Below are 14,502 nucleotides of genomic sequence, written 5' to 3'. Positions count from 1 at the left end.
TTTTGGTAGTGGAGTAAGCGGAAAAAGACTGAAAACTCACATGAACTCCCACTCGAGCATAAAAAAACGTCTTGGGAAGCCTGAGAAACTTTTGTTGCACAGGTGGCCAACTTATTGACGTCATACTCAGACACACGGCGGGTCAAAGTAAATATTTGGTTAACTAAGAGACGTTTTTGATTAATGGAGCAAATTCACGTATTTCAAATAATTTTTTTCCCCTCATTTTTAATTTGAATTATGGCATTCTGTTGTAACACTTTCCCTCCACATAGAGGGACCTGGATTAGCTACAAAAGTTACATTTTAGCTGTAAACCAGAAAAAGAAACCCCAGGTAATTAAATAACAAAAACTGTCATCATCACTCTGAGCAATAAAAATGCAAACACATTGTCTCTGTACGTTTTCACATTCTGACTTAAAAGCACATTAACATGTTGGTGGAACGACTTCCCAGCTCAGCAAATCAGGTTAACCGAGCAGCTTTTTTGTCCTTGTCCCACCAACAGCACAATCACTGAGCAGTAGACAGTAAATACGAAACAGCAGCTTTCGGACCAACATGTTTGTATAACAGCACAGATGTACGCCTTATTTCTTCACATATATTCTTCATCGCACACCCTACAAAAACATCCTCAGTATTAACATACCACACACAGCTTTTATATTCTTTATTAATAAAAGTTCTACCAACATAGTAAAATAAGTTATACATCTGGCCGTCAAATTACACATTTGCTTTGAAATTTGTACGTAAAGCAAGAGCTTTGGGAAAAATCATGGTATTCCTGAAATGCTAGAAGCTAAACCTCCCTCCTGTTTCTCCATTTTAAAAAACAATTTCCACAGGAAATGACATTTAAAAAAAAAAATCTGCCCCTTTAAAAATCATAGCTATATAATTTTCTTAAAGATCAACACAAATGAAAATCTGGCATAAAATGAAGTGTTATTGCACAGGCTGTTTAGAAAAGTGGCAACCCTTTCAGCTCACATTTCAGACATAACTGATCATTCTTTAATCTGCGGGCCTCGCTGTAAGAACATTTGCATCTGGACTATGAAAATAATCATGATCTTTGTTTGTACTGGATCTGGGTTGTTATTGTGACAGCTTTAGTTAACGGGGGTGTTTGAGTCCTCTGCCATAGCTAGTGGCATATTTAAGGCTTGACCATTTCTGGCCTGGCTGAGTCCTGAGGGGCCTCCTGCTTCATGTGCAGGTCTTGTCTGGGGACGCTGTGAGCGGCTACAGAGTTCTGGAGGGCATCGGGTGCAGGCGGGCCATAAGCATCACCAGGATGTGCTGGATGAGGCGGGGCACCTAGAGGCAGGTCCACAGGTTGGCCAGGGTGGTCACGTGGTAATGGGAAGCGCATGTCAGGAGGGAAGGGTGGACGAGGTCCCATGGGCCCACGGATGCCTAAACAGGAAAGTCGCAGGGAAATGATGGTCACACAGACAAAAAGACCAAAGACCAGGTCTGTACTTCTTTCAGGAAATAAAGAAGACTTTGCCTTCTTCTGCCTCAGGGTCTTCTTACACATAGACTTTAGTAGCCCAAGTAGATGAACAGGGAGCAGAATATATTTTGCAACTCAATTCTTTTCTTTTCATTTTTAAATCAGCATCACATTAGCATCTGCATTTCATTTACTTGTGGACAATCCCTTCACTCCTATTCTGAAAGTTCAGCTACTGCTGACCAGCTCGCCCCGGCCCTTCCTGTTTCATGTTAGTCAGCCAGGATGAAAACCACTGCAGCAGATTATGTTATTTGCCATTTTTAGAAGGGAAGCATAAAGTTGGCATTATTTAATAAGAGCTAAGCATTGTGTATGTTCATCTTGTAAGTCCAAGGAACCCCTCAGCTGCTACAAACAGAATCTAAATCTGCCAAAAGCTGAGCTATTAGAAAGCCAGAATGCCACCTTAAACTAGTTGAAACCGAAGAGTTGATAAGGCGAACTATATGAATGGCTTCCCTGATCAGTTTATTACATATTTTTTAAGTCCAAGTAAGATTGGCTTGGTATGACTAGAAATTAATGGTGGCTAATGTGAGAAAATGTCATGTATAAACATTTAAAAAAAAATAAATATTTTTTTTGTTAAAGCCGTAACTCCTCTCATCATGTGGTACACTGCACTACTTTTTGCTCATTTACCATCATGCTATTATCCTCTTTGTTTATGAATGGCTGCTCTTCATCAAATTTTAAGCATTGCAAGCGGCTACAAATGGAGTTCATTTCCGGGCTTTACCATAACACTGCCTCTACTTCAAGCTACCTGGCCTCACTCAACTCCACTGTGAATCATGTCTAATAGCATGCTGCTCTTCTTCTGCATGATGAATTGGAATCTGAATCCAAAGAATACTGAAGATGATAACAACAGACTGTCTGTTGGCAGTTCAACTGATCTAAGTATGTCCCAGAGTTTGTGTTTTACTAGAAATGACAGTAATAATACTAGTAAAATAGAATTGGAAAAGATTAAGTAAAGTCGTATAGATGAGTTTGTCCTGTAAAGAGACTCATCCACCTCTCAAATGGCTTAAGTCATGACAGAGAGCATCTTTAGCGTGGTTTTCAACAGCTGGGTACATCATCTCAAAGATATGTCCACTGCAATCATGAATTCATGAACTGAAACATCTTGAAATGTGTTATTTTGGACTAGAAAATAAATCTTTTTATTTGACCTTATGGACAAAAGCCATTTTTACTTTCCTATTTGCACGTTATTTTTGGTTTAAATACTACTAGCAATTTAATTTGTATTACTTGATATTTTTATTTATTTCATTTTTATTCTGACGGTCCTGTTGAGTAATGTTGAAAATATATTTGATTATTTTCAAATTCATGCTTCCTGGGTCATTTTAATTTGTTGAGGGACAAGACAACAGCCTAGAGCCTGAGGTTTGCACACAGGAAGTGGAGATAAGAGTTATGGAAATAATTGTTGACTAATCAAAGAAAAATTGGCAGCTTAGTCGACTACATAAATAAACGTTAGTTACAGCCCTACTCAGTACAACTATAACATTTTATTTAACTTTTCCCATTTTTACTAAAACTTAAATGAGAAAGTCTGGCATATAAAGAGGTCCACATCAGGTTTATATGGACCTAAAAATAGAGTGTTATATAAAAAAAAAAAAAAGTTGAACGTACCCTGTGGAGGAGGCATCGGTCCAAAGTGATGAGGTGGAGGGGGACGGAATTGTGGTGGGAGCGGACCCCGGGGATCAATGCCTGGGCCAGGGCCTTGCCTGGGGGGAATTGCAAGTCCATTGGGGGGTCCAAACTCTCCTCCCATTGGTCCAGGCAGGGGCATACCTGGGTGTCCATTAGCTGGTAGGGGAGGACCTTGAAGAGGAGGGCCAGGTGGGAGGTGATATGGGCCAGGTCGCAGTGGTCTGTAAGCTATGGGTGGTGGCAGACGGCCAGGAGGGAGCATTGGGTCATAGGGTGCAGGACCAGGTAGAGGTCCGTGGACCATGGGTCCAGGTGAGTCCCTGATTGGTGATGCTATGAAGGATCCTGGACCCTGGAAAACAAACATACATGACAATTTGAAGTGACAACTTTCATGAGAATATAGATGGGCTAACACTTTGTCATGCAGTGAAGTGATCCAGAAACCATACAATGCATTTAGCCAGGGTTTAATCACATGACCACTAACCACACCATGGTTATTTGGATTAAAAACAAGCCACTTTCATAGCATCTTGATATATGACACACATACTCTGCAATTTTTCATAACCCCAGTATTTCCAAGACACATTTTTGAGTTGCTGTTTCTTTCAGTGCAGTGAGATGAAAAACACACTAAGCCTAAAAAAATGTTTAGTCAGCCCCAGAGAGAGAGAGAGAGAGAAAAAAAAAAGCCTTTGATCCCCTTCCAAATCCAAATCCAAATCCAGCTTTAGGGAAGAGGATGTGGAGTGCTTCCAAACACCTTCACACCAACACCTGGACTGACAGCATCTGTACTCACTGCCTCTGGATTCTCTGTGGTGACCTCAGCCTTAGTCTCTGTTTTTATCTGTGGATCTACTGCTTGCGTCTGTTTCAGATTAGGACAAACACAGTGGAAATGCAGCAGGAGCTCTAAGTCTACACATGAAAGGAGAGATGGCATCACATAAAAATGGGTTTGATATGATTAAAAAGAAACTTACAGATGCATCCAAGTTGGCTGGAGATGAGCTACGTGGGCCCATCATGTCTGAAAGAGGGGAAACAGCACTGCATTAATAACAGGTTCAAAATAAACACAAACCCTTCGAAATGCACAAACTGCAGAGGACATACCCATCCCAGAGATGTGTTTTTCAGGGTAACGACCATGGGGATCTGATGGAGGGCGAGGACCTGAGGGTAGAAAAACACAAAACTATGAATAACCAAAACTCCATGGAGCCCCTTCGCAGGGAAAACACAGCCGCAACACACAAAGTAAGAGGAAACAAAGAGACTGTACACCCTAGGAAAAAAAATAAAATAAATCAGAGGTACAAAAACCCCCCAAACCCTTGCATTTAAATGAAACCATCTTTGATTTCTAAGAATAACTTATTCACACATACAAATTCAGCAAATCTTCTTCCACAATCTAATCTTGTTTTAATGAAACAAAAGCAAAAGCACATTTCAACAGAAACAAGCAAATGATCCAACTGAAAGGGGAGGGAGGGGGAAAATAAGAGCTGGTACCCGAAGGAATCAGGATGCAATACACACTAGGAAAAATATAAAAGGAAAACTTGAGGTGAGAGAGCTGAAAAGAAAAATAAAGTCAGGAGGAAAAGAGGAGAGAGATGAGGTTGTAACGGAGAGTGATGTTCCACTTGGGTAAAAAGGAAGTGGGGGAAGCAATCCACTTGGACTCACCAAACGGGTCAATTCTCCGTGCAACTGGGGCAGAAGGAGGACGCCTGGGACCCTCAATCATTATAGGTGGGGATGGTGCACCCCCACTCACAGGAGAGGGCCCGTATGAGTCACCTGTTACAATTGAACCGTCAATTTACCAAAAGAAAAGAACTGCAGCTGACAAAACAACACAAGTCATGCAATAAAGAGGTCCTCACTTCAGGGTCTCCAAGAAAAATCAAGCACATGAACAGGACAAATACACAATCACAACACATATGAGGCAAAACTGGAGCCCCCCCCCCCAACAGAAAACAGTATCATCTTCAGTGGTTCTTCAAGATGACAGCTGAGCTGATGGAAATAAAATAGAGGGTGAGATGTGCCTGCTTACCTTGGCGAGGGCCTGCAGGCTGACCAGAGTTTGGTCTGAAGAGAGGAGCGCGGCGCTCATTGAGCTGAGAGGTGAGTACAGCCAATCTGTGAATAGGAAGAAAAACAGCTCAGATGCAGTTAAACTGGGCTGTGGCTAACGGCAATTTTAATTATCTGATGAAAATGTAACAGAGCCAGTGGTGACGTCATTAAATTATTTCACAGTTTGTCCAAAAAAAACAAACAAACAATCAATAGCCTCCAATTTATTCAGCCTGAAGTCACATTAAGCAGTAATAGGAACAGCTATGATGTGAGGTAACGACTAAACATTTTCAGGCTTTCGCAACTTCCTGTATAGAAACAGCCTCATTATGAGTAACAAACAAAATTTCTGATACTCCAGAACAACAAGGAAGCTTTAACAATTGCCAAAACTCACTTTTCACGAAGCTTCGATGATTCGAGCTTCTCTTGGTTTAGAGCTCGCTCTGCATTACGAGCGTTCACCTGCAGGCAGCACAAAGAAGCAGAGTAATGCTTTAGCTCAATATTAATCTTACACAGACTGAATAAATTATTTATCGCATCTGTAAACAAACGGTGTGGAAACATACCCAGTTTGAGTGAGTTTTGTTCTCCTGCTCTTTAATCTAAAGAAAGAAAATCCCATTCAGCCGAGATTCAGATTGGAGTAATGTTTTTATTTTGTTGGCTAATCTGAAAACGTTTAGATAAAAAAAAACAAACAACAAACACACACTCTACCTGCTCTTTGTAGACTTCCTCAGTCTTCTTCATCTGGTCCTCCATCTCATTAATGCGCTGCCTTAAAATTTTAACCTGCTCCTCAGCTTCAACAGCTTTCCCTCCAACCTCCGACAGCAGATTCTCTTTGCTGCGCCGCTCCAGCTCCTCCTTCGTTAATTTCCTGTGTGCGCAGAGAAATAAAGTAACTCCCAGTCCTACAAATCACGACTAATGAGAGGTTTCACTTACTCATCATCATTCATGGTGTAAAGACAGCAAGAAAACATTACAACTACAAAAATACAGAAGACTTTCAGTCATTCACAACAGGAAGTAACAATTTCGAATCTGCTGAAGACTTCACTTACTGCTGCAGGGCATTTTCCTTCTGCTGATACATTTCGACCATGATTTCGTTTTTCTGCTGGAGGATCTTGAACTGGTTTTCAATGTGGCTCTTCTCACTTTTCAGGGTTGAGATTGCATGTTCAAGTTCCTGGTGTTGCTCTGTTTTAAAATAAAACAAAAAGGAGTTTAGTGGGATGCAGATACCCAACTGAATTACACAACTTCTTAACCCTTGTGTTGTCCTCGGGTCAAAAATGACCCCTAGGTGTATGGCAAACAAGTGTACGGGAATCCCGAGGACATTAAACAAATTCACAATGTACCTTCCATTGCCTTCCTGGACTTCTCTTCATTCAGTAGTTTTGTCATGAAGCGATCCCGCTCTTCTTCAACTACAGCAAGAGTGGTCTGAACCTGTAGGGAAAAATACAAGAAAATGCAATAACATTTAGAAACCGAACAATCCTCTATAAACTAAAATATAATAAGCTTTACAACATCTGTTGATATCTCACCCTAGAAACATCCATCATCTGTTTGATTCTGTTCTTTACGGCCGTCTTCTTGTCTGTAAGAGACACTGAAAGAACAACAACACACTATATTAAACAGCGGTTAATGAAACTACGCGCCGTATTTCATCCATTAATATTCTGATAAACTACAAACGTACCAGGTGCTACTTCACCATTGGCCAAAACTTTGGTGTCACCTTTTTGTAAATCACAAGCTTCCAGGTCAGACAGAAGTTCAGACAGCACCTGAAGTGGATATGTGCAAGAGTGAGACGATTTAATAAATAAATAAATAAATAAATAATAACAAAAATCAGGAAGAGTTATGACAGTAATTAGTGAAAAAAAAGTGACCTCCACATTGTGATCTTTGAGCACCACAGAGTCCTCCAGTTCTTTCTGGGACTTCTGATAGACTTTAATCTTCTCATTAAGCTCTGTGTGTTTTTCCTCCCAGCTTTTAATGGTGACCTTCAGCTGTTAGAAGAGACAGGGTAAAAAGCATAAATTAAATCTGATTAAATATTCAGATTAATGACAATATAAAAGAGAAATATCCATATCTGTCTTACTGTTTTGTTCTCGTCCTTTAACGCAGCAAACTCTTTCTCAAGACATTTTTGTTGAACGTTTCGGGCATCTTCCCGAATCTTGGCTTCATCCAGGAGAACAGTAGTCTATGGATGAAAGAAAACAGTTTATAAGATAAATTAAAGCTAAAAGGTCACAGTAACACTACAGAGTTTGCAAAAAAACTATCCCAAAAGGATTTGTACCTTAGAGAGCGCTTCCTGAATCTTTTTCCTGTTAGCTTGTAGCTTCTCATTTAACTTCTCTAATTTCTCAATCTGTTAAAAATAAATAAATAAATTATTGCAGCATGAATCAGCGAAAAGAATGCAAATAACAACGAGCAGAAAGCAAATGAAGCACTTACTCTTGTTTCATTTTGGAGAGTGTTTGCCCGCTCTTCCTCCAGTAGCTGTGCGTATTTGTCTTTTTCCTCTGCCATCTGTTTATTCAATGTTTCAGCCTGTAAGACTTTACTCTGCAAACAGTAACGAAAAAAAATTAACAACAACCCTTCAACAAATAACTGAGTGTCAACAAAGATTCAACCCAGTTACGTAAGACTAAATACATGAGAAAGACTCTTACTGCTTACCTCTAGCTCTTGCATGTTTTTCACTGCACAACTAACAGTTTCCTTTGACTGTTTTTGATTTTCTTTCAGTTGTTCAGTCTTTTACAAAAAAAAGAAAACATGAATCAGATGTGTTTTATTTCTTTTTGTCCAGGAGAAACTCAACAACATTTCTCTTTCTGGGGCTCACCTGTTTCTGGAGTTCAGCCATTTTGGCAAGAGCTTCATCCTTTTCCTTTTTGTGCACCTGGATTTGCTCTCTGAGTCTTTTTTCATCCACTTTCCCCATAACACAAAGCACACAATCAATGAGGCCGTACACATATGCATTTTGTCATATTGTGCAAAAATTATAACTGAAAACTTACCGAGGTACTCTTTCTTCTTTATCTTTAAAAATAAAATTAAAAAATCAATTTTAAATCTTACAGTGTATAATATCATCCAACAATGATCTAAATATGGAAGATTTTATACTGTGTATAACTCAATCCAATGGGAGTATAACCCAGGGGGATACAAAGCCTTATTAAATCAAAGCTCATACAAATAATATTGGCATTTTACTGGCGCCAAATAAACAGAGCAGCAATATCACAACACTTACTGCCAGCACAGTCCTCCAGAAGAAGAGGGTGAAGGTCAATACTCCAACCAAAGCAGTGATGACAACAGCTTGCCAAGGACAGCCAAACAAAGTTTCTCCTGGCTTCCACTCTTCAGGCAGCAATGAAATCATCTGAAGAGACAAAAAAAACCCACAACCACAGCTTTAACTCTGGAGAACGAAATTAAACTGGAAACAGATGGTTAAACTAGCACTATGCAATTCAATTATATCGATTTCTAGTTACAAACACAGCTTTCAACAGTGGTGAAAAGAAGATTGAAAAAGAAATTGATTGAAAATTATTTTCATAGCGATGCTCTTATTTTGTCTTATAACTTGATTGCACTTTTCCTTTCATTTTCTCATTTTGCCTATCGCAACATCGCTTTTTTCTCTCAGTAAAAGCCTAAGTTCAGGCTGTGGCATGAATACTTTGGTTTACAAAAATGTTTTTTTTATTTAGCTCAAAGACACTTAATTAAAAAGAGACAAGAGAGTTACCATGTTTCAAAATGTATCAAAATAATTATGACTATAATTCTGGCTGTAAAATAAATAAACAAAAAAGCCCAATGGAAAAACAAACTATACAATATACAATAAAAACACTGCAAAAGCTCTAATTAAACATCAAATTAAATCTACCATTAGACTAAGACACTGTGCATACATTTACCAAACTATGACACTTCAGTAAAGAGTCATCTGTAACTCAAATAAGCACTCATTACAACCAAGATTAGCAAGAAGAGCATCTCTGTCCCACAACAAATCTTAAGGCTGAAAGGCTACTGCAGCAGCAGAAGTGCCACTCTTGTAAGCTAGAACAGGAAACTAAGGATATGACTGACATGGGCTCAGCAGGATTGGACAACAGAAAACTGGAAAACATTGCCAAGCCCCCAAGTATTTATCTAATAAAGTGGCAGCTGAGTGTACGTGATAAAGGACACAGGATCAATATATATAAAAAAAAAAAAGATTAGTCTACACTCTCAGTTTAGTCACCAAAATAATTCTGTTGGTTATTTATTAACATAAAAATAACATGTTTTTCTACATTGATCTATACATACATTTTGAAGTGATGTAGCATTTCATACATTACTTGATTAGGGAGCAATTCATACTATAAGCTTTTCTCTTTCACAAGCTAGGTGGGTTTTACTTTATAGTTAAACTAGCTTCATTTATGCCCAGTCATACCAAACCGAGCATATTAGTCCAATCAAAAAGAAACCTTTGAACTCCCCATGAGACAACAGTAGCAAACACATACATGCTCTCACTCCGTGGCTCTAATAAAATACAGGGATCACAGCTGCCTTAATACTAATGGCAAATATTAAAAGCCTCTCTTCAATTTACTACTTTTCAATTCTAAATGTTCAACACAAATTTAACAAAGGCTGGGCTGTAAGAAAAGTTAGATAGCAATGAAAAGGGCACAGGACAGTGAAAGGTCTTCAATCAAATATACAAGACCCGGTCGACTGCTGCTAATGCTAAAGGCAAGTTTGGTGAGTAGATTTAGGACAAGGAACCGTCCAAGTCATTATCCATCAGCCACCTGCTAATTAACACGTCATGGTTAACCCCACAGGCCGTGACAGCGTAAATAATAATATTCATATAGGTGTCAGTCTGGCTTTTTTTTAAATACTGAAATGAATACTTACATGTTGCAGTTCCTTCACAAAAACTACATATGTGTTCTCCGGTTCCATGACAGGCAGGGATAATGTCTCCCTCTCCATTCTCGTGTTTAAAAACAAGAACGGAACTAGCCAGATGCTAGTTTGACAGGTATCAGCTAGCTGCCTAGCACGTTAGCTATCCACAAAGTAGCTGTATCGTTAAGCAAACGCTCGGTATTCAGGAGCGTTAATGTCTCCCGCGTATGAAAGACAAATAAGCGGTCGTTAGACAAATGGACAACGTAAATTAGTGGAGATAGGAGTTGGTAACAACGACTTGCTAACGGTAATTACAGATCACCCGTCAAATCCCATTCACAGCCGTTATCGTGGAGCAACGGTCGTTAGCAGAGTTGGTGGTTCTGATTATGGATAACGACTGTAGCGACCAAAAAAAGGCTACACTAACTCAACAACACATTATCTGCCTGTACATGCCACAATAAGGCCGTTAGCCCCAGCAGCCAGCTCAGCACCGGCTGTGTTGAACTTCAGCCTGTACCTCGACAGTCAACAAGGCAGGGGGAGGGCCGGAGGGGGCGTTCAGGGAAAACTGGAAATTTGAGTTCTCACATAATGCACCACACTTTCAAAGCAGTAAGACCGACTTCTATGTAGGGCGACCAGAGGTGTACCCACACGATTTTAATCCTCTGTCCCACATTTTGGCTGGCTCAACAAAAGTCTCTAAAGTCATGCAAGTCTCCAGCTCCCCAAAAACTATATGTGGGGGAAAGAGTTTATTCATGCGGACAAATGTGGGATAGTGGAATGCAACATTGCAATTTTTGGTATCTGTTCAATATTACATACAGTATAAAGTATACAATTATATAAAGTATATACAGACCCAGCTTTGCCTGTGTCAGTACTTTTAAGAGCCGCATGTAATGATTTATGAGGTGAATGCATCATCAATAGCTGATGCTTAATCTGAATACGTTTTTATGACAAATAAATTGTGATTTTTGCATTAATTGGTTAACAAATCACAAGCGCACCTTTGACTGTTTTTCCCACATTTTGTCTTTTTTTTGAAGTGCTGGAATTTAAATGTGCCCTCCTGGCAACCACTTTATGTCAACTCCTGTTATTTTAAATGTGCTTAATAAATAAAAATGACTTGATAGTGAACCAAAAAGGGTTCTTATACTATACTTAAATTACTTAAATATTTTCATGTTCAGGATATATTTTTTCAGTTTAAGTAAAATTTAACACTGAAGTAAGTGTTAAATTGAGTGACATGAGAACAAATTACGGCAGAACTGGAAGAAGGAAGATGAGCGAAGTGTGGACAGGACTGTGGGGATGCTTGAACAGACATGCTTACTGTTTGATGTAACTGAAGCGACATACTCAGAGGAGATAAACTAAAGGATCAATCCTATCAAACAAGTACTGATCAGATACCAGTACCAACGCCGGTATCTATATAATCAATATTTAGATCGATCCATCCCCTCCTATTTTCAGAGCAGCAAGACAACAGTCTGTGACGTCTGCCCCAAATATTGCGACAATGCCCTACATTTTGGCTGGCTCTACAAAAGTCCTCGCCAGTGATTCTTATAAAACAAACTTATAAACAAAACAGTGGATCATCTGCCTCCATTTCACCCTATTCCTTGAATTCTACTCTATCACACCAACCCTCTGATATCCTGCTGAGCATCTTAGTCACTTCCAATAAAATCTGAGCATCTTTAACGCTGTCATCTCCAGCTGAGGCTCCTGTTTTTTATTATTATTATTGATGAGCATAAATGGAAACTAAAGTTCATAATTGGTCCTATGGAACAGTTTTCTGTACATGCTTCCAACAGCTGTCATTGCAGTTGCTGTCTTTTCAGCTTTTCTGTCTGCTAATCATCTTTGGGTTTTAGCAGGGATGCATCCAAGTTCTCTTTGAGTTGTTTTGTTCTGACACGAGTCCATTTTTGTAAATTAGAGTCATTTAAAATGCGGGACACTGTCTCGATATAAAAATGCTGTACAGTCTCACACTCCTGAAGACACTAGTCTCACAAGAAACATTTTGGTTTAAAAATTGATGAGCTGAACTATGAATGCTTCCTTGCTGAAAGTACTTTCATGCTTCCAGCTGTTCCCTTATTTCCCAAGAGGTTGCCACACAGGAGGGAACCACATGTTGATTTGTTACAGATACTACACCGGATGCCCTTCCCACTAGCTTGTGACCCCTGAGGCTAGCTTTGTGTCTCCTCCCAGTCTTGAAACAGTGATCTTATGAACCATTCGCTCTTTGAATGCCTCCCTACTAAAATCCCCAAATTATTACCACAGAGATAAGAGGTGGAAATTTTAACAGTTACAGTGATGCAAACAGGAAATGCAAGACTGCACAAAGACTGCCACATAGGACCATAAAAAAATCAATTTCTCTTTATGTCTATTCTATAGTAATTGAGTTTAACTAAATTAGAGTACCGGTAAATCAAAGTTTATTTGTGATTGACCTGATCAATGCCAAACCTGTAACCTGCACAGTATGTGTGTATTCATGTTTTAATTTAGATCCAAATCCCTCTCAGAATTGGCAACACGTCCCACAGAGTCTTCGCAAACAAACCCCTTTCATCACATTTAGTTTGCCCGGATCTGGTTACCCTAGCAACATAAAATATGGTGCGGAACGATATCAGAGAGGCCAATACTGGTGGTTCAAATGTTTTGGGTTTTGCTGGAGGTGCCAAGCTGTCGTGGCTGTTGTTCTTCCACGTGATAACGAGGCCTCTGTATGTTAAATGAGTAAATTGTTTCTTCAGACTTCAATCATCCAATCTAATAAACCACGCCAAAAAGAGTCAATAGCATACTCAACTCTGCTGCTCACCCCAACATGTGATTTTCCTTATAAATTTGCAGCATTTAAGGGGAACAGTCCCAAGAACACTGGTACAACAAAGAAATTATTAACCAAACACAAATTTTATTACTTTTTGTGCCAAGTTTACTCTGTTCCAAAATGTTTACTCTAGACAGAGAAGGACCGATATATGTGATAGCATAATTGGCCTTGATTTGCAATATGAAAATAAGAAACTCTGCAAAGTCAAACAGGTAAAGAAGTCCTATAATATCGTTCAATAACAGTCCATTTTGAATTTCCTAGTATTTTTAGTATGTCCCTATGAACTGTGAGTGATGTTAGGATGTCCTGGGATAGCGTTAAAAAGTACTTAATAAGTTTTTTCTTTCCTACTTCCTTTAAAGAAGCCATCAAGGGAACATTTGTTTATTCATTTTTCTGTGCGGCACTCAAACCAGCAACAGATATTCCGCATACGCAGACAGAGGAGATGATAGAGAACTAATTTCCTAGTTTAACTTGTTCCTTAAAAATCTGCATGTTTGTGCTTCTTCCCTGCACATGACAGAGAGAGATCAGAAAAATCTGACATTATTTTGACGTTTTTAATTGTCAGATCATCGAGACTGATTACAGATTTAGATTCATTTGGATGTTGCTGAAATATTTCACAAATTAGATTAGTGAATTAGATTAGTGGTGAATCTAATGTATACAGGATGTGGTGTATACAATGGTGGTACACTTACCACAGTGGTCCACTCTGCAGTTTTATTCGTGATCATTGCAAGGATGCAGCCCGTGTAAACAAGCCCTGTTGAGAATAACCCCACTTCTTCTTCGTGCACTTCGGACACTGGTTCCATGGAGTCCATAGACCCTTATCAAGTAGAATTCAACAATTAGTAAGTCTGTTTGTTATTGCTGGATTATGTAAAGCTCTTCTATTAAAGAATATAGTTAAATATCAACATAAAGGCAAAACCATATGCAACTAATATAGTGTAACTTTAATATGATAAAACCAGAGGAAGCTTAATGTGACTGATTTGCTGACCTCAAGATTATCCCATTTTATTGTAGCCAAAGTCCAAAATTCTCAGAATGCGTTTACATGTTCTAAATATTTCACAAAAGCAATGATATTTTAATAATGGATTGCATTTATATAGCGCTTTTCGAGACCCTCAAAGCGCTTTACAATTCCACTATTCATTCACTCTCACACACTGGTGGAGGCAAGCTACAGTTGTAGCCACAGCTGCCCTGGGGCAGACTGACAGAAGCGAGGCTGCCATATCACGCCATCGGCCCCTCTGGCCATCACCAGTAG

At 39.2% G+C, this 14,502-nt stretch overlaps 2 protein-coding genes across 3 annotated transcripts in view; one reads left to right on the top strand and one right to left on the bottom strand.

Moving 5' to 3' along the window:
• Nucleotides 1-661: 661 nt before the first annotated feature.
• mia3 (MIA SH3 domain ER export factor 3) overlaps nucleotides 662-14,502 on the bottom strand; it is a 20,810-nt gene continuing 6,969 nt past the window's right edge. The window contains exons 6-28 of one of the 2 annotated variants that reach the window (XM_087852649.1): nucleotides 13,919-14,049; nucleotides 8,637-8,768; nucleotides 8,398-8,419; nucleotides 8,220-8,308; nucleotides 8,051-8,128; nucleotides 7,823-7,933; nucleotides 7,662-7,733; nucleotides 7,458-7,562; nucleotides 7,240-7,362; nucleotides 7,044-7,131; nucleotides 6,886-6,950; nucleotides 6,694-6,784; nucleotides 6,391-6,529; nucleotides 6,041-6,203; nucleotides 5,890-5,925; nucleotides 5,715-5,782; nucleotides 5,292-5,377; nucleotides 4,916-5,029; nucleotides 4,337-4,396; nucleotides 4,204-4,250; nucleotides 4,020-4,088; nucleotides 3,188-3,563; nucleotides 662-1,428 (exon numbers count right to left, since the gene is read on the bottom strand). In XM_087852649.1, the coding sequence (XP_087708775.1) occupies nucleotides 1,169-1,428; nucleotides 3,188-3,563; nucleotides 4,020-4,088; nucleotides 4,204-4,250; nucleotides 4,337-4,396; nucleotides 4,916-5,029; nucleotides 5,292-5,377; nucleotides 5,715-5,782; nucleotides 5,890-5,925; nucleotides 6,041-6,203; nucleotides 6,391-6,529; nucleotides 6,694-6,784; nucleotides 6,886-6,950; nucleotides 7,044-7,131; nucleotides 7,240-7,362; nucleotides 7,458-7,562; nucleotides 7,662-7,733; nucleotides 7,823-7,933; nucleotides 8,051-8,128; nucleotides 8,220-8,308; nucleotides 8,398-8,419; nucleotides 8,637-8,768; nucleotides 13,919-14,049 (2,525 nt within the window). In that variant the 3' untranslated portion in view covers nucleotides 662-1,168. The remainder of the gene's footprint in view (nucleotides 1,429-3,187; nucleotides 3,564-4,019; nucleotides 4,089-4,203; nucleotides 4,251-4,336; nucleotides 4,397-4,915; nucleotides 5,030-5,291; nucleotides 5,378-5,714; nucleotides 5,783-5,889; nucleotides 5,926-6,040; nucleotides 6,204-6,390; nucleotides 6,530-6,693; nucleotides 6,785-6,885; nucleotides 6,951-7,043; nucleotides 7,132-7,239; nucleotides 7,363-7,457; nucleotides 7,563-7,661; nucleotides 7,734-7,822; nucleotides 7,934-8,050; nucleotides 8,129-8,219; nucleotides 8,309-8,397; nucleotides 8,420-8,636; nucleotides 8,769-13,918; nucleotides 14,050-14,502) is intronic. The other variant, XM_087852650.1, reaches the window with a different exon arrangement.
• Nucleotides 10,022-14,502, top strand: part of taf1a (TATA box binding protein (TBP)-associated factor, RNA polymerase I, A) — a 21,151-nt gene continuing 16,670 nt past the window's right edge. Inside the window, exon 1 of the mRNA XM_006792581.3 lies at nucleotides 10,022-10,159. The gene's annotated coding sequence lies outside the window, so the exon portion shown is untranslated. The remainder of the gene's footprint in view (nucleotides 10,160-14,502) is intronic.

The sequence above is a fragment of the Neolamprologus brichardi genome, chromosome 15 (genome assembly GCF_056152115.1).
Source record: "Neolamprologus brichardi isolate AB-2024 chromosome 15, ASM5615211v1, whole genome shotgun sequence".
NCBI lineage: Eukaryota > Metazoa > Chordata > Actinopteri > Cichliformes > Cichlidae > Neolamprologus > Neolamprologus brichardi.
Note: the sequence above shows the minus strand (reverse complement) of the source record. Positions and strands in the feature narration are given on the sequence as shown.